The 19,541-nt window shown below is 37.1% G+C and overlaps 1 protein-coding gene across 1 annotated transcript in view; it reads left to right on the top strand.

Annotated features, from left to right (window-relative positions):
- The first annotated feature begins 3,811 nt into the window (after positions 1-3,811).
- LOC139708863 (integrin beta-1-like) overlaps positions 3,812-19,541 on the top strand; it is an 81,582-nt gene continuing 65,852 nt past the window's right edge. The window contains exons 1-3 of the mRNA XM_071620826.1: positions 3,812-3,998; positions 16,484-16,591; positions 19,359-19,438. Coding sequence (XP_071476927.1) covers positions 16,513-16,591; positions 19,359-19,438 — 159 coding nt within the window. The 5' untranslated portion in view covers positions 3,812-3,998; positions 16,484-16,512. The remainder of the gene's footprint in view (positions 3,999-16,483; positions 16,592-19,358; positions 19,439-19,541) is intronic.

Here is a 19,541-nt window from a genome sequence, read left to right on the forward strand (position 1 = left end):
AGTAGGGTATAGAATATAATGGACAATCGTTGTTTGTCGATCCATGGGTAGGCCTATACAGGCTGGGAGCCGCGGGACCGCGCGAAGCTGGGACGAATTGCGGAGTTTCAACCTTTCTTTCCGAGTGCGGTAGCCCTGCACTCTTTTCCAGATAACGATAGAATACTCCATTCAAACTACTCGGATTCTTTAGATATTCATACTGTCCAATAACATATAATCACGTTCTTGGCATCGAACGATTGAATTCGAGTTTATAATGGGTGTACTCAGCCAAAATATCAGGAACCTCGTGCTGCATTAACCGGAGCACAAACGGGAGAAGATCGAGAGTGTCCTTGCTCTTACCAGGGAGGTGCTGGAAGAAAGCTCACACGGTGGACGATTCTTCCAGTATGGTAAAGTGTGCATGTCGATCACTGTACCGATCGCAATCGTGCTCACCAAAGTTGCATACATAATATTATCGCGACGTTAAAGGCACCGCAGGAGAAAAGGTGGTGTAGGATGTGATTATCTCCAATCACACTAAAGTTTCCCAATTGCAAGGCATTCGCTCTCCCTCGCTCGAAGAGCTAACCCCAGCAGTTGTGTCAGCAAAATCGGTTACATCATGGACCCTGCTAGAGACCACGGTTACATAAACTCCATGGTTACATAACGAGATTCTGTACGTAGACCATACAAGGGGGGAGCCTGGGAGGTGAACCATCTCACCTTCCAGACAGCACCATGGAGCGTATACATATTCCTGTCCCCACGCTTTTTCCGACTTACGCCCTCCTTTACTCTCACCCGAAAGACCCACCAGACTCTATGCATGCCGGTAGGGCATTATGGATCCACCGAGGGAACGGACATTGTAACCCCTCCCCCCCCCCCCCCCCACCCCACCCCCTCCGATACCGAAAATAGCTTGTCTGAAAATAAGACAAAGAAACAATGACAAGCACAACAGAGACATTTTTTCTTTAAAATCAAAATTCGTTTATGCACGAGTAATAGGAAGTTACAAAATTTCAAAGAGTCTCTAATTTCTGTACAACATTTTGGAACAGTTGATCATGATGAATACAATATTATGTAAATGAGTGAGCTGACGCTTTCATCACCTCACAAATTCTCATTGGTTTGTATTTGTATTTTGTATTTATTTATTCACCACTCATGGGATGGATAGCCCTTTCAGCAAATTTGCTGTTTTTCGAAGGGGTCCAACCAAAGTGAAAACAGCATAATACACGAAACATTCAGGAGGGGAAAGTAGTAAAAGAATAAAAAAAAACGACTAATCAAGAAATATGCAAATTTAACTGAAACAGTAAACAAATAACAATATAAGCGATATGCAGGTGAGTCAAAGAAATCAAACAATATAGAGTAAAAAACTCAGAAGTAGAGAGGAAAAAAAAGAAAAAAACTAAACAAAAATAGTACTATAACCCATACATTATATATAAACCAAATCAAAATGGCATAAACTCAATAAAGTAAGGCATTCGGTGCAATTGGCATGGTGTTCAAATGACGTTTGAAACTCTCGACTGAAGCAAATTTACAATGCCCGAATATCCACTGATTACGTACCAAATCTTCACAATGGCGCAAAATGTATTATTCTTGAATAATAACATACAACATAATAGATGTTGTTTGTGGTTCATAACTTAAAGGGATCGTATAATTTTGGTTGAGACCTAATTTCAGGTTTCTAACATTTTTTGGTGAGATAATGTGAAACCTCCTATGAAATATGAAAGAGCATGTAATTCAACATTTATTTGATGAAAATTGGTTATAAAATGGCTGAGATATCCAAAAAGAGCGATTCTAATAAGGTGTGGGACCCACACTTTATTACGATCGCTTTGTTTTACTTTGTTTTTGGATGTTTTTAGTTATTCCAAACCCGATTTTCGTCAATAAGCTTTGAATTCCTCTTAAAATGGTGTGCTCTGTACTATATCATATGTGTTTTCTTGGTATCTCGCTAAAAGCTAAAAGCCCAATTCTCATCGCCACCAATACTGCACCATCCCTTTAAAACTGATGATCAGTCAGATACATCAGGATTTGAGAATATGCACGTGATAAGACATTTTCTATTTCGTTTGGTCAAAAGACTAGAAAATTCATGATTTTTATTGACATAATGATCGGTAAATATATATTGTGAGGGGATGGCAACTATTCATCAATTCACTATTTCACATGAATTCACACATTCTTATTGGCTGCTCGAGAACGGTTTCGTGAAAATTTGCGCGGAAGCCTCACAAATTCATAACTTCCTTAATGTTCTTCTTATTTTGATCAAAGACCAGGAAAATACTTAAGTGATGAGTAAGAGTTATATGTGCTTCCCCAGGCGAGTTATGCCTCAATAAATGGAGCAATATCAAGGTATAGAGAACATCAGAACATGAGAAGAACATTTTGCGAAGAAAAAAATAACATCATTTATAACGTCTGTATTTCTTAAAATACTACGACATTATGGAGTCGATATGAAAATTCCAAAAAGTCTTTTATCAAGAATCAAATCTAAGAATTTGATTTGATCTGATTGTTTCGTTCATTACTTTGTTCCTTCTTTCACTTCCTTTCATTTTGATTTCCGAGAACATTCGAAAGTACAAAGTGAAGATAGCAGAATAGTTCGTACTTTGACGATAGTAGCATTCACGTACTAGAAAGCGAATGGATTATAAATAGACAATTACCTGAATGACTTACCATTGCATTTAGGATATCACATCGAAATAATGCTCCACTGTTACTACTCTTGCTGTCTGGTCACAGATGACTTTTTAATACAATTAGCACGAGTTTTGTCGATGCTCGACGTGCAAAACACCTTCGACATAATCGATCACAAGCTAAATCCCTCTAATGCATGTATTTTGCTGTCACAGGTTGAGAATTATAATGGTTTAAAAGTTACCTCTTGAACCGGAAAATAAGAACTTCCACCGTTAAATGGCTCTTTGAAGAAACACCACAAGGGTACTTGGTGGACCGCTAATTTGTATATATACATGTATATATTATATTATATTATGTATATATATATATATATATATATATATATATATATATATATATATATATATATATATTATATATATATATATATATTATATATATATTATATATATATATATATATATATATATATATATATATATATATATATATATATATATATTATCATTTAGGTTAATGTTAATTATGTTCTCTCTTATAGAGACTACATCTTACTACAATGGTGATTCTTCATGATGTACAAGTCTATTGGGTATAGGCCTACGTTATACTCTGATTAAACCCAACAGTTTTTGTTACTTTTTATATAAAGAAAAACACAAACATGAAAACACGGATGGTAGGTAAAGCATTGAATCAGAAATTTAGTAATGACAAAATTATTGTTTTCATTATTGACTTGATAAAAGAATATTCGCATTTATCATTTGAAGGAGAGAATATGCAGATTAATTTAATCGGAGTCGCTGTAAATCGACGACAGACTGCAGTGGAATGTTCACTTTAGAAAAAAAAAAGTTCCCAACAGAATAACTGTATTACGAGCAAAGTAAAGTTTGTTTGTTTGTTTGTTTGTTTATTTGTTTGATGTATTTCTAAATGGTTTGGGTACGGGAAAAAAAAAGTTGCAGAGTTGCATTGGATTAGCGCCACCTCTGGTAGCAAGTCCGATGAGTATCGCTGGAGTGATCACTACACATATCGAAGGCTTCAGTATCGACCACACCACAGTGTACGTATATCGGTTTCGTGCGACAACCGGTAGAACCGGAAGATAGAGCAAGCACAGGGAGCGGAAGTGCAGAAAACTTTGGAGCCTGATGCCTGCCACTTTGGTTGTTGGCGAACTTTGTCTCCTACACTGCGTCAAACGAAACGAATTTCAACACCTCGCGAGAAAGGAACAATTTGTAATCTAGGAAGTATCACTAAATCTTCGTATCGTCTTTGCTGTAAGTACTTGTTTTTTCAAGTCTTGTACATAATGTTTAAAGTGAATACTAGCAGTTAACAAGTGTCTGTAACGTTAAACGTGTGACTGTGAGACCTTTTTTTTTTGGTTGGTTTGTACTGCCCGCTGGTTGTGGGGTAGGGCAACTCTCCACTTGAGGGGAGCCGATGCCAGCGGCTTCGCGTGTAATCGCTAGGTTCGGTCAGTCTGCGACTACCTTAGACTAGTGACTGCAATTACTGCTAGCTCCGCGCTGGACGCTGGTGTACTGTTGTTACTCCTAAGAGTCCCAACATATTGTTAGTTTATAAATACTGCGTTAGTCGGTGTTTGTATGTTTTTGTAGACTTACAGTTGTTTTCCGTCTTGTGAATCCGAGGTTGCATGTCACAATGTATGTATTACCAATGTATGTAGTATCGCGAGTGTAACGTTAGTGTACTGTTACTGTTGTGTTGGGACAAATACTTAGTAAGGACAGAAGTAAATTAGCTGTAGACGTAGGGGTAGTGCATCATAGTGTATCGTTACAGTGTATGTGTAGGTCTAACAAGTGAGACAAGGGGTTTCTAAAATAGATTTGAAGGGTGTGTACAGTTCTGGTTGAGGTGAGGATTTACCTTTTAACGTTTTGCGAGATATTCAGAAACCACTCTGACATTATGAGATGCCAAAGAGCATGCAATTCTAAAAGGGGTAACGTTAGGCCCTATCAAAAGTTTATTTGTTGAAATTGGTTTTGAAATGGCTGACTAAAACAAGGTGAAACAAAGAGATCCTAATAAAGTTGTGGCATGTCGCCTTTTATTCATATTATTATCACTTTTTTGGATATCTCAGCCATTTGAAAACCAATTTTCATCAAATAAATGTTGAATCCTTCTTAAAATTACATGCTCTTTCATAATCATATTTTATAAGAGGTTTCTCATTATCTCACTTAAGAATGTTCAAAACATGCATCCCCACCTCAACCAGTACTGTACATTCCCTTTAACATCAGTTTTTTACAGACACGACCAGCGGCAGTTAGTTCCTCAACAAACTTGTTACTAGAAATAAATACTATTGTTAGAAAATCTAGTTCTACTAGATTCTAGTATCTTATTAATCTATGCAAAGGACACATAGGCTATTCCTATCTTCTTTTTTGTTGAGATTTTCATTTAAATGTCATCTCTTATCTCTAACACTCAGATTTACACATAGAATCTAGTCTTTGCACTTAATTCTTTTACAGTAACGCTGTAACTGTCTGCCTTCTTTTTAAAGTTGCCCACTCTTTTGCAAACTATTCCATTATCCATGCATTCTGGTCATGGATGTATAAAAATTACGCTTTATACATGAATTTCCTGAAATGTCATCATAGACCCTGTCTTCATCCTATGAAATGCTGCTACAATGTACATTGTCGGTCATGATGTCTTGAAAGTCTGGAGTTTAGCTGTATATCCTGTTCATGTTTTGTCAGGTTGTTTGGAGGCCATGTAATATTAATAGGTCATTTGTATGATAGATTCAACATTAATATGATTTCTGTTCTGTGACTTAATATGTAGGCCTAATTATGATTCTATTTCCAGAGGATGCTACATGTCAGTGCAGTTTAATATATGTTTCATAAATGTGTCTCTTTTTTATTGCTACAATTATTAATGACCGCAAAGTTTTTATATATTCTGTGGAATTTTAAGGAATAATTGGGTGTGACAAATATGGTGACTCATAGATTTTTGTTGGATTATCGCAGTATTTTTGCTCTTCAGAACCTGCACACATTTTTATGTGCCGTCTTATTTCATGTAACATAAATTTGTTTCATTCCCTATTTATGTCATACTCACACCACTTTGACTTTTATCATTACCCATGAAATGACAAGGTATGCTCATATTTGTCCTGCATATTGGTCTTTCAATTCATTTTTTTTTCTTTTTCTTTTTTAGACCTGAGGCTAATGTGCAATGTAGTGCATAGTTTTATGCATCTGTCGTTGATATGTCTGTTCCTTTGAGCCCCGGTTATATGTGACTTTCACTTTCATAGGAATACAATGTAGCTCTCAAGGGAGGATGATTCTACTTGATACCGGTACTAAATTATAAATCACATACAGTAGTACTGATGTGAGAGATACATTGTACACCTTGTAAGTGATGCAGTTGTCAGCAAGTATAGAAAAGTAGCGTCAGACTTTGCTGACTTTTATAGGATCAAAACATTTTTTTTTTTTTGGTTCCTCCATGGCGCTGTAGAAACAAAATAAAATCTGTCATTACAAGTCCACCCTTACTTGTGATCACGTAATGCTGTGAACTTCAAACGAGGGGGAAAATGTGCTATGGAGCACTCATTGGAGGTAATTTTGTCCGCTAATATAAATGTAAAACAAAATGTACAATGTATCAATGATATAGTCTACCCTGCGATGATAAATGTACTCAATGTGTGAGTCCTGTTTGATCGCACAATCCCAAATTAGCTTTGAGAGGCCAGCGGGTACGTTGTTCTGCTGACGTATAGTGACTTTGTCATTGCTGACAAATTAGGGAATCTTGCCAAGGATGAAGAGGCAAAGTACTCTATTTTGAACCATTTTTTTTTTAGGGGGGGGGGGAGGGGTTGGTAGGATTTTTTTTTTCCTTTTTAAATGTGAATAAAATGTTATAAAAACACAACAGTTACTAGCTTAGGCTAGAATGTACAGTCGTATTTCTGATTGCAAAGCACTGAAATACAGTGTAAACCATTCAAACTGCCTTCTCTACATTCAAAAAAGTAAACATTGCAACCAGGGATATTGTTTGTGACCCGAATATGAGAGATAGTTTTAGGCCCGCTTACTCTTTCTGTAGCTTAAAAAGAAACAGGAAAGTATTGTGTCTATCAAATGATAGATGACATCATTCTTCTATTCTTTGCTTAAAGGGGTCGTATAGTTTTGGTTGAGCCTTAACGTCAGGTTTTTATCATTTTTTGGTGAGATAGTGAGAAACCTCTAATTAATATGAAATATGAAAGAGCACGTAATTCCAAGGGGGATTTAGTGTTTATTTGATGAAAATTGGTTTTAAATGGCTGAGATTTCCAAAACAGAACAATCCTAATAAAGTGTGGGACCCACATTTTGTTACGATCCTTTTGTTTTGCTTTGGATGTTTCAGCTATTCCAGACCCGAATTTTATCAAATAAACTTTGAATTCCTCTTAAAATGGTATGCTCTGTACTATTTCATAAGTGTTTTCTTGGTATCTCGCAAAAAAAAGTTAAAGCCCAATTTTCATCTCCACCAATACTCTACCATCCCTTTAACAGTCTAGAACATTTGGAAGAGATTGAAATACAATTTTCCCTCATATTTGAAAAATATGTCAGATTTTTCTTTTTTCAAGTATGCGTATGCACAAGTTCTACTACAATGTATGGGAAGTGTTTTTTGTTATTTTTTTAATCTAACTAGTAGAAATAAAGTAAGTTTGTGGCATGTCTAGCTCAGACTATTTAAGTCACACTTGAACTCACATCAGACTCATCAAAGGCAGGATGAAGAGGTTCAGCTCGCTTGAAATCATATCAGACGAATAGGTATGCTGGCTGCTCCTCGATCAGCGAACAATCACCAGTCTGTGAGAAGTAATTTAATCGGGTATTCTCGTGGGGGCCGACCTCACCGCTGACCTCAACACTCCAGAGAAGTCTGACCTCCCTGCTCAGACTGGAGAGGAGCACTATTCAGAGCAAGAAGACCAGGAAGTGCCTGATGGGATGTGGTGTGAACCTCTCAAACCTACCAGCACAAATTTAGGCTTCATATACATAGGCCTCCCTGGCAGTCAGTTTATGAAGGAAATAGAATCAGGTTTTAAATTCATGGACCCCAAATTACAAGCAATTCTTCACATGATGATCTTCATTTTTCCCCTTCCTACTTTTTTCTTATTGTTTATAAGTTTTCAAGTAATATTAATACTCTTTTCTTTCTTGGTGATTGACAAACCAAACGATGATTACTATTGTGGTGTGCTTTCATTTTATGCAAGTGTAGCTTGTTTGCATGCAACATACAACAAACACTTACTGATTGCCAAAGCATAGTTTGAGTGGCTGCCTCAGCAGTGTTCTTGTGTACACAGCCTGTTTGTGTTTTTCACAATATCAAGGTCCAAGTGATTTAATTTCCGACAAAGTCAGTATGTAGGCCAATAACAATGGTGATAAATGGTTTTCTGGTTGATACCACAAGCAAAAGTCAGTCATGCTAGTCAAATCAAACATACAGAACGATTTGTAAGCAAACTGTGGCAAGGATTTTCGGGGTAAATGAGAGTTTTTCCATTTAGATTTGTGTACAGCTGCAATTGACTAAGTCATGGTATGCAGCCAACCATGAAAGTGCAGTAATAAGCTGGAGTAAAAGAAACTAAAACCAGTCATTTGTCAAACAAAAATGGTAAACAAATTGTTTCACGATATAACTCATAGGCCTACACACACACTAAAAAAAAAAAAAAAAAAAAAAAAATTAAAGAAAAAATAAGCAAGCCATTGGCAAAGTGAAAGCAACGTCATTCCAGAAAAGATGATATCATAATGGACTGAATTGAGACAATGAGTAGGCCTAAACCGTGTACTGGTTTGCTGTGTTGAAAGTACATGTAAGGCAAATCAAAGCACTCATTTTTCTGCTACATTCACCATTTAGTACCAGCTATCGTTGCAAGTTTGAGACAACCTACATGAATTTCTATCCTGCAACCATGTTACATTTAGTGCATAATGCCTCTTACAGGATTGTACATTTACAGATCTATTTCAGCTTTAATAATGTGGAGGGATTACAATCTTAATATCAGTTGGGTTGCACCTGGTATAATTTTCAACAGTAAATGATTTCTTTGGCTGCTGTTATAAAGCAAATTGCCACCCCCTCCCCCCCCCCAAAAAAAAAAAAATGCAGTAAATCAGCTTACTTGACCCAAAGGGGAAATCATGATAATTTCTAGAAAATGCCTCTATTTTTAAGAGCTCCCTTGGTTATTATGTTATAATATTGCTTGCATAGAGTTCACGGGTGTTGTACAAAAAACAAACAAACAAACAAACAAAAAACAAACAAACAAAAAACAAAACAAATCAAAATAGTGTTATAAAGTTTGTTTATGTGTGTGACTTTGTGTAAAGGATTCAGCATTGTTTGCCTTTTAAGATGTGTATTCTATGATGTCTTTGTTACATGTCCTCAGGAACTACTGTATGATACACCAACCAAAGAATGTATTTTTCGATGTAAGGTGAATGAGTGATACATTATGGCACTTCATGTGGGAAGTAGTATGTGACGTCTGTCTCAGGCACAAAGGAGACTGATCTTTGAAGATGCTATGATTGGTGATGACTCATTGAATGGTTTCTTTAATGGGTCCTATCAAACTTCCTTTAATAGCGATCATCAAATATCTGAATGTTAGATAATTTGTAGCTGTTGTGTCACAGTGTTGACAGAACATTAATTCAGCACATGGGTATTTTCTCTGTAAGAGGCACTTCATCATAGTCAGTACTGGAGATATTTCTGTAGTTTGATCTGATATCATGGAAGGGAAAGGGAAATGTGAATTAACTGTCGAAGTATACACCCAGAGACCCCTGCATGTACCCCATTGATAGGGGAAGAGAAAGTCCTGAATTTGCCATAATTGGCCAACCCTTGCTTCCTAGCATGTTATGTTTGTGACCATACATAACGATCCTGGCATGTATTTATGTATAGGATTAGCCTGGTGCATCACACCAAAAGAATCCCACTCCCTTCTATTGTGTTTTCATTAACTGGTGTTACACTTCATTGTGTGCACATGGGTTTGTTTATGAATGGTGTGAGTGCCCTTTTGAGGGATTGTGTGAGCATAGAGTGAGGAGTGACAGATAGGGAGAGTGTCCGAGAGGGGAAAGGGGAAAGGAGATGGGAGAGGGAGAGTACCTTTAATAGTATGTGTCCCAATATTTGGGATCTGTAATGGAAAGATAATATTCCGTTGCATTGTATTTTTTTTGGGAATGAAATATAGCCTGTCGTTTGATGTGTTAGTCATCACTGACAGAATATTTGTGGGAAGGGAAGATGGGTATTGTGAATGCTTTTTGGGTGCAGGATGCAAAAATATGAATTTGATTTTACTCTTGTGGTTTTGTTTAAGAGTGTATTCCGGCTATATAGACCTACATTGTGCAAACTATGAATGCAAAAAGTGATCCCTAAAACACTGCATGATATAGCAAAATCATGACCATTAACTGTATTTTTCACAGCTGAGAGGTATACAGTAGGTTAACCAACATGAATCATTCAAATTTCAATCTGTCTGTTCAGTTAGGGGAAAGAAATTCGAATCTAAAGTATGACTGATTATCTTTAAACTGTTCAAATGTGAGCTAATCAAAACCAAATACACTCTGTGGATGATAGATTTGAAACCATGCCCTTACTTGGCCATAACTTGATCATATCAGTCTTTGTTTAGGTTGGGACAGCACATAAGACACTGGCGAAGCAGCCACATGAATTGACCAAGATAGCAAGTGCTGCTGTAAGTGTAGTCTGTGAACTCTCTCATGTGTTGAAGAACACCCCCCCCCCCCAATCCCACCGACATAAGCCCATTCTCACAGTGAAATATGATGCCATTGAAAATTGTGTATGAGCTTTCCATTTACACTACAACAATATATCTGAAAGTATTGGCACTAGAGAAAGATCTTAGGTGTTTGTCATTGTACTGCATGCTGGCAGTCGGCTCCACAGAACTACAACTGGCTGTGACCACAACAATAACATAAGCAGCTAGCAGTACTTTTCATTGCTGTTGCAGGGGCTACATGGTACATCCAACCATCAACAGTAAAATGGAAGTCTTGTGACAGAAATCATATATAAATATATTTATGTATGTATATTTTTTCTTTCCCTGTGGTGAGCATTTTCATTGCAAATATTGTAACAGCAAACTTGGCACAAAGTTAGAAAAATCTATTTGGTGTGCAGATAAACATGTATTTCCCCTTTGGTTATAATGTCCTTTAAACAAAGTTGTCTGGCAACTTTCACCAAAATGTTACAATTTGCTATAGTCAGTGCGATCAGCCTTCATGATAAACATGGCTCAAGAGCACATTTTCTTTGGGTAGTAAAACACAATTGCATGCAGTTTGTACATTGTAGGCCTACCGCTTTTGTTATACTACTGCAGTTCATAATATGTCTCTACAAGTGAACCATTCCTCGTCTGCTTATTCTGCTACAATATTACGACTGTATTACAACCATTGCTGCTATTTTTAATATCACTGCTGCTATTTGTACTAGTAATGCTGCTGCTATTGCTGCTATTCCTGCTTCTTCATATAATACCCATGCTGTTGCCAACAAAGACAACAGAAACACTGAGGATCATTGTGAAAATTTGAAAAGAATCCAAAGGAGATGATAATGCTGGTAATTGTGTAAAAGTTCTATTGCCAGCAGGCATCAGATTATTAAATCCTTACGTACCCAAGAATGTTCTTGGCAATAGTCAAAATTTCCCATGCTTGTCATTAATCTCCTTCACAATATTTACAAACCGACATACATACTGACATAGTGCCCAGAGAAATATCAGAATAATTGTACTCACCTTGAGATACATTATGTTCGAGCAGGCCTGTGTTTCAGTGAAATCTTATTCAAAATTAAATCATATACTGATATATAGTAAATTTTTCATAAGATTTTGGAACCCAGTGACTTATGAAAGTTACCGATAAACATGTAATCACAAAACAATGAAAACAGTGAACAAAAAACAAAAAACAAAACTCAAATATAGGCCTAATGGTACATATGTAATTACATGAATCTACAGGAATACCTTCACTTTGACCAGAATAGCTTGTCATGCAGAATAGCTTGTCATGCAAGTTCTGTTTGCATTACAATGTAAGTATTTTGTGCGTACCAGTGCATTTGTGTACTGTACAGTATTTATTTGAAATGCCACTACACAGTAAGTTATCCAGATAGGATTATATGTCCTTAGAATGAAAACATGTGTGACTGACACATTACTTCCCAGTTCACTGTCCAGGAGGTGTTTCTTGGTATTTTAATGTCCTTTTTGTAGGCCAACTTGGAGAATGAATCACTGGGGGCAAACCTTGCGACCTCATCAGTGCCCTGAAGATACAATGTTAAAGTCAAAGGTCGTGTGCACTACTGAGTGTGGAAGGAACTTTAACGCTAATTCTGCTTTCATTCCGGTTTTAGAGTGACAGACATGGATTATCACAGAAAACCTGGTTGGCTTTTATCCCTTTGGAAACCTGTTTTTGTAATGTTTTCCCTTAGTTGAACTTCAGATTTATGTACATAAAGTTTTGTTCTGCTGACTTCACTCGGTGTTGACTTTGTCTGGTTCTAAAGCTGCTCTTAAAAGCGCCGTGTCAATCACCGTGTTTGTCCTGTCAAAATGCATGGTAGTGCCACAGACATAGGCCTACAATGTATTATTACACATCACTATCCATGGCTGTGTGTTGTCAGTGAGTTGTTTTCTGATGTTGCATACAACTTGCTGTTCATTTTTATATGTTGCTACACGTGTACCTTTATTTTATTGTAGCAAAGTTGCTTCATTGAGCAGTATTGAATATTGTCTAAAAGATACAGACTGTGTTCTAAATCTAAGTGACTATAATTGGTAATCAACTGAGAGAAATCAGCTCCTAGTATTAAATGCATTTATGAATCTGACGAAAACCGATTGGCTAGTTAAATTTACCCAGCAGAAGGGGTGTGAAGATGACCATATTCCATTTTACTTTTTTGACAGAAGCAGTGCATCTTGGCACTGATCCAACTTTAATGCCATTTCTGTTGATACCAGTACTATTTTTTTTTTTTAACTCAGAAAGTTTCAAAACTTGTCAATGAAGATTTAGGTGTTTCCGCCACCTCCAAACAAGTGAAAAGAAACAACAAAACAATATGATCAAAGTGCAGCAAGCTGTAAGTATAGGTCACTTAATAGATTATTGTTGCAAGTAGGTCCTATTCAGTATTTTATTGCTTTGATTGGAGCAGTTCTCTCCTTGTCCTAACATGAAGTGTTAAACCAAGAAGCAGTTGAACAATAACTTAAAAACCAACTGTTGTATATGGAGACAAGAATATCTTTCATAAAACAATATGAGAAAGTTATAGATATTGATCATTTTGTTCCCCTCGATCAAACTTACACAGAAGAAGAATGTTTGTAAAGTAGTTTTCTGTAGAAAGTTGTCTATGTATAAATCAGATGCATATGTAGGCCTACACCATGTGATGAGTTTGTGTGAATGAATGTACCAAATGTGGAACATCCCCCCAGACACAGAGCCAGGATTGAGCAAGCAATAGTTGCTTATGGTACGTAACTAACTCAGAATGCCAGGATCGGCACAGGGCCCACGTGTGTGTGTTGTACCATTGTACCCATTTGTAGGCCGATGCCCCATCCAGCCCCCCTTTCATTGGAGATATCGTGTGACACAAACAGATCCATCGTTCAGGGAAACTGAAATTAGACGGGAATGAATCATGCCGATCGGATTTAAACTATCCAGACAATTGCATTATCCTTGTTGCTCATGGGGATGTGGTTGCGTCAAGTACTACAGCAGCAAGCCTGTTGTGTCACTCAAAGTATAGTCCCACACCATGGTCAAGATGACTTTTATGAATGGATTAGAGTCAAACATGAAACCAACAAAACTGTGGAGGTTTCATGAAAATCGGGCGTGAAGTTAGGAAGTTACCAAATTTGGAAGTTTCTTTACTGCTGTATTACTCCAATGGACAGAGATAACAATGTCAGTATTTCATTAGTTTCCCATTGAATTGTATGCAAATCTTCATTGAATTTCCTCTTTTCGACATCAAATCAGTATGATATAAAAAAAAATAAGATGTACATTGTTATGTATCTTTCACAGCAAATCACTGTTTTCATGTAATAACTCAGCAACAATGACTTCCAGGGGAAAGAGAATGCAGATACCAAATCATTGACCGAGAAGTTGAGTAAAATATGGTTTGGTGTAAGGGGTGTGATGACATTGCCTTTTCACTCAGATTTGCTTGTTTTGGTGAAAACGTATCAAACCTTAAATTTCCGGAACCCTTTTTATATATATATTTTTGAAAATAATTTTTATGAAACTGCTATCAGTTTATTTATCAGATTTTGTTTTCTTCTTAAGAGTCAACTCTCATAACATGGCATGGAATTTCCTCTCTTAAACCAAGGACATTGAATCATTTTCTGGTAAAACTTGAGTGGGTTACATTATATACTCTAGGGAGAAATAAATCTACCATCCAGTGTGCTGACTCATTTTTGTAGACAGGTATGTGTTTTAAAGAGTGCATGACAAGAATGTGCTTTATGTTTGAATGATATAGGCCTACTATTCTGCCTGTGATAATTTACACAATGTATGTGAAGTATCACTCTCCTGAGTTTATGGGCATGATCTGAATTTATTTAGGCCTAAATCATGTATGAATAGATGGTTGGAATAAAAATGAAACAAAAACCAAACAAATGAAAGTCACATAGAATATTGTGATGATTTGCCTACAAAAAAAAAAAGTTGTAGTTAAGGTCTTAGTTTGACACAGACTGTCAAAGGAACTCTTCATCTCATACCATGACTGACACCCTATGTCTAATGACAATTCAGAGTAGGGTCTACTGTGTTACAATGTATGCATCTTGCAGTAAGGAACTTTGTCAACCATATGATTGTTGCAGCGACATAACTTCCAAGTAAACTGAAATCAGTCTGAAGTGTTGAGATGAAAAGATATATTCAAGAAATGCACTGTAATTCTTTGTCAGTTTTGGCACAGTTTTGATGCTCTAATGTATGTGTTATCATTTTCAGGCATTTTCTTACAGGGTTTACTACTTTTATTTTTTTTTTAACCTGCAAACGGGTATATGTAGCATGGAAAACAAAGAGCCATTCCTTGAGGGATTCTTCTGCCAAGAGAGAGGTTTCATTTTGTTTTGTTTTGTTTTGTGTTCTGAGGAGGAAATGGGACAGAAAATGAATTTTAAACAGGAAAGAGTGTGATTGCATCTGTAAAGGATAATTTGTGTAAAATATTGGTGAAATATATCATGAGGTAAAATACAGTCAAACCTGTCTCAGTGACCACCTGTTTGTAGTGACCACCTGCCTTATCAGTTATACGACCACTAAATACAAAATCCCTCCGATAGAAAAAAGCATGTCAAAGAACCTGTCTATAGTGGCCAACTGTCCTTAATGGCCACTTTTTTCATCTGGGCATTCTGCCTTGGGTGGCCGCTATAGACAGGTTTGACTGTATTATAATATTCAGTGTGTGGTCAAACAATAACAAGGAGATGATGTAAGTTATTTCCGCGCGACTAACTTTTCGCGCTTCGTCAGGTAAGAAGAGTTTCAGGGGTTTTAATTCCGCGGAATCAAGACATCAACTACTGAAACATATGGCAAGCAAAAATATTATTTTCGCGCTAGTTTCTGGTTGCGCGAAATGCGCGAAAATTTCAACACCGCGGAAATTTCCACTTTTACAGTATTGTAGATGATAGCTCTTTTGTTATAGGTCGTGGAAGTTGTCATATCAGAGCATAAACTGTTATTGAAAGGAACTTTTAAAATAGAGAACTTTTCCCTTTGTATCACTCCAGAGATCTTCTGTCAGTAGGTTTCCTATGAAAGCTCATATCTACAGTATCTTACAATTACACTGAGTGTTAGAATAGGGTACCATCCTGTCAAAGTACATGTACTTTTGAGTTGTGGAAACTGTTGGTAGAATATCTCACTACTTTCACTTTTCACTTTGGGGAATTTTCCAGTAACCTTCACTAATGTTGATAATCTCAGCATATATTCCAGGCTATGAGCAAAGTTGACAGGAAACCTAGATTAAATGAAAGAATATCTATTTTTACAATAATAGCCAAATGTTGCTTTTGGGCCTCCTTTCCTTTTGCACTCCCACAATCCTGGGTGAATGCCAGATCTTATAAATGCATTTTACATGTTTTTTAAATGATCTGTCAGAATGTAGTAATTGCTAAAACTCATTAGCCCAGATCTGCCCTACTCCACCCATCCATCCCCACCCCCACCCTGGCAGGGATTTAATTATAGTACTAGCTGTTTGGTTCTTCTTCCACACTTAAAGTCTTCATGGGTACATCCTAAGAGTTGCAGCATGACGGGGTTGGTGAGTCAGAAATCGGGTGGGTGCCCAGTAAGTTCCATACGCTTGTTGCTTCCCCCCCCCCCCCCCCCCCCAAAGATGTCCGCTCGTTAAAAAAAAAAAAAAAAAAAATCAACCCTTTTTAACCCACCGTCTTATATCCCCTCATATTTTTCTTGGCCTGTGTGCTCACTCCTCACAGTGCTCACTCCTCACGATCCAGTCGCCGGCATGGGTGCCAATCATCTCCTTCTTCTGGGGCTCGGACTTACGTTATTTGTCTTCAGCAGAACGACCACCGCCCAGACATGTAAGTACACATTTTGCGAAAGCCTGATAGTCACAGAGTTTAAAAACTTTGTATAGTGCCACAGGGAATAATTTTCCTTCTCAAAATTGAATAGCAATTTTTGTCGATGGACATACATTTTCAACAAAATGGTATACAAGTCTATGCAATGAAACTGCTATGCAAATTACATTTTGTATAGCAGTCATACCAAAATGCATAGCAAATTGCTATGCGATACCTGGAAAATTATTCCCTGTGCCATCATTCTGCAAGTTGTTATTTATATCATGTACGTAGAAGTATCATCAAACTCATTTTTCCACTATGCCTGTGACCAAGTCACTATTTCTGTGTTGATAGATTGATACATGCAGTTTGGGAACATGCACTAACAACTGATGTCATTTCATTCTTCTTCTTTTTTTTTGGGGGGGGGGATCCAATTATTTATGCTACAATTATACATAGTGTTCTGGCACACAACACTATCACTGCCATATTACATAGATGCCCATTGTTTTATTGATCACAGTTGCCTAAAAGGAGTAGTATTATCAAATTTACAAGTAAAAAACAACAAAACCCAAACTTGCCAAGTGCCATGCACACATAAGCAAACTATTGTATGTACTGACATGTTCATGGATACATGGGACTTTATATCAATGTTACAGTATGTCATTTAACTTTGGGTTCATCATCTAATTGTGTCCCAACAACAATAATAATCTTGTCGTAAAGTTTGCATGGCACATAGGAAGATATTGTAATAATTTCTATCATACTCTGATCACCACAGAAATAAACGACAATTCTGTTGTTTTTGTTGCTGCTGGTTTTTCCTGGTTATTTGTAAAATGAAATCTTGGAACGTGAACCATGGGTATGTAAGTCTCACAGGAGTCTGTTGCTTCATCGCCAGGACTGATACCTTGTTACACATGAGCCAGGTGACACACGAGGATCTGTGTTGGCAGAATACCGAATGTGACTCGACACTTCCTTTACCCTCCTGAGAGAATGGGGGGGGGGGGGGGGGGGGGAGGGAGGAATGGGACTTTATAATCCCTTCCCTCCCTCCCCCCAAAACGCAAACAAAGAAGAAACCAATCCATGAGCAGATATGACCTTTGTTAAAGTCTGTTGTGATTTATGGAGCTTTATATGCTGCGATATTATTCATCGTCATCAGGAAAAAGTTTTGGTTGAGCAGTGAAACTAAAACATGTTCTGTTCCAGTGTTGGGTGGTGACATGACAATTACAATATATTCTTGTGTCCATTTGCAAGAGAAAAACCCAAGAAATACCAAAGAATAATTCAACTGATTAACACTCATAAATTGATTTCAGATGACATTGCTCACAGTTAAAGAACCACTCAATTGAACCGAAAAGTCATAGTAAAAACATTCTGCACAGTGTTTTTTTTTCAGTCAAGATTCATGGTAATTCTATTTCTATGATTTACAAAATGGCGTACAAAGCCATCTTTACTAATGTCATTCATGCCATCAGCCAGTAACATTGTACATTGAGAAAATTCGTGAATGCTTCCTATGTTATTTCTTTGTTTTGTGTGTATTTTTTTCATCTAACTGCAATATCTCTTGTCTGCATAACATTGCCAGTTCTCAACTATTGTGCCTGCTACATAGAGACGTATTTAGTTAGAAGCGGATTACATCAGATGAATGCTGTGATGCTTAATAAGCTGCGGCGGACATTTATTTCTAGCAGTGATTCAGCAGACATGTGTGAATATATTTATAAACTCTGTGTAAGCTGGAAACGAGGTTTTGCCTCCTGGCCTTGTGGGTATTCCTGCCTGCGTAGAGTGCTGCAGTCGCCCCATGTACAGTCGGCCGACATATATGTGGCAACGCCGGCAACCTGTAGTCGATGAAAATCTCTGTATTATGGCGGGGTGGAAATGTTTCATATCCTTATCGCGGCAACGCCATGGATCATGATGGCAGATACTGCACGCCAGGCTAAAGAGCACAGTCGGTGACCTGCCATCGAAACTGCTGTCTAATTTGCAATGGATAGCTTATGTATCCCTGTGTTCAAAGTATGAAGTTTGTACTGTCATCGTCTACTGCCAGGAGCAGGAATGTAACAATGGAATTTTTTAGTGTACTTTCAACTCTACAAAGGGGATTATATTTATCTCAAGCCTTTGGCTTTCTTTGTGAACTCCCTGACACAATTCATACCATATTGGTGTGTGTTTTTATGATTATCAATAAAGTGAATTGAATTAAGAAAAAAAGTGAATTAAGATAGAAAGTGAATTAAACAAATTTATATGAAATGACTGTTCAGAATTTAGAAATACTAAGAAAACTTTTTTTTTTTGTGATGGTCATGTTGATATCTGTTCAGTAGTGAATAGTCCAGTGCAGTGTTAGATTGCTATGATAGTCAAGGTGTTTATGTATATGCAGGCAGGACTTTCATGAGTATCAGCATTAATTTTCTCTGAATCATTTTTTGTGTACTAGTATTAGACAAACAAATGCAGACAAAAGGACAGTGGAAGTCATGAACTGAGAAATGTAAAGGTCATGTGTCACCAAAGAATGTGTTACGCTGTCAAAGTTCCCATAGTGCACCTTATGTTCTCATTATCACGGATCTGCTAGTAATGGAACAGGCAATCAAAAACTCTATCAGATTTTATGAACAGTGAGTACAGTGTGATGGTTTTCAGTGTTTGCCTTCTTTGTTTAGAAATTAAATGTGCATCTTTAATTTCTATTTTCTTATATTTTCCACATCAGCTGCAAGTGTGTGCAATGATGCAACATCATGTGGAGAGTGCATATCACTGGATGCAAGCTGTGGATGGTGTACAGCACAAGTAAGTAACTTCAAGGAGATTGGTTTTACAGGTGGAATTCTCATCAAATATGACATGTGGATTCATCAATAAATGCAGAAAGATTAAGTGAAACACTAGACTA

The sequence above is a fragment of the Diadema antillarum genome, unplaced genomic scaffold (assembly GCF_040938485.1).
Source record: "Diadema antillarum isolate AM-2024a unplaced genomic scaffold, OU_Dant_1.0 seq00001379_RagTag, whole genome shotgun sequence".
NCBI lineage: Eukaryota > Metazoa > Echinodermata > Echinoidea > Diadematoida > Diadematidae > Diadema > Diadema antillarum.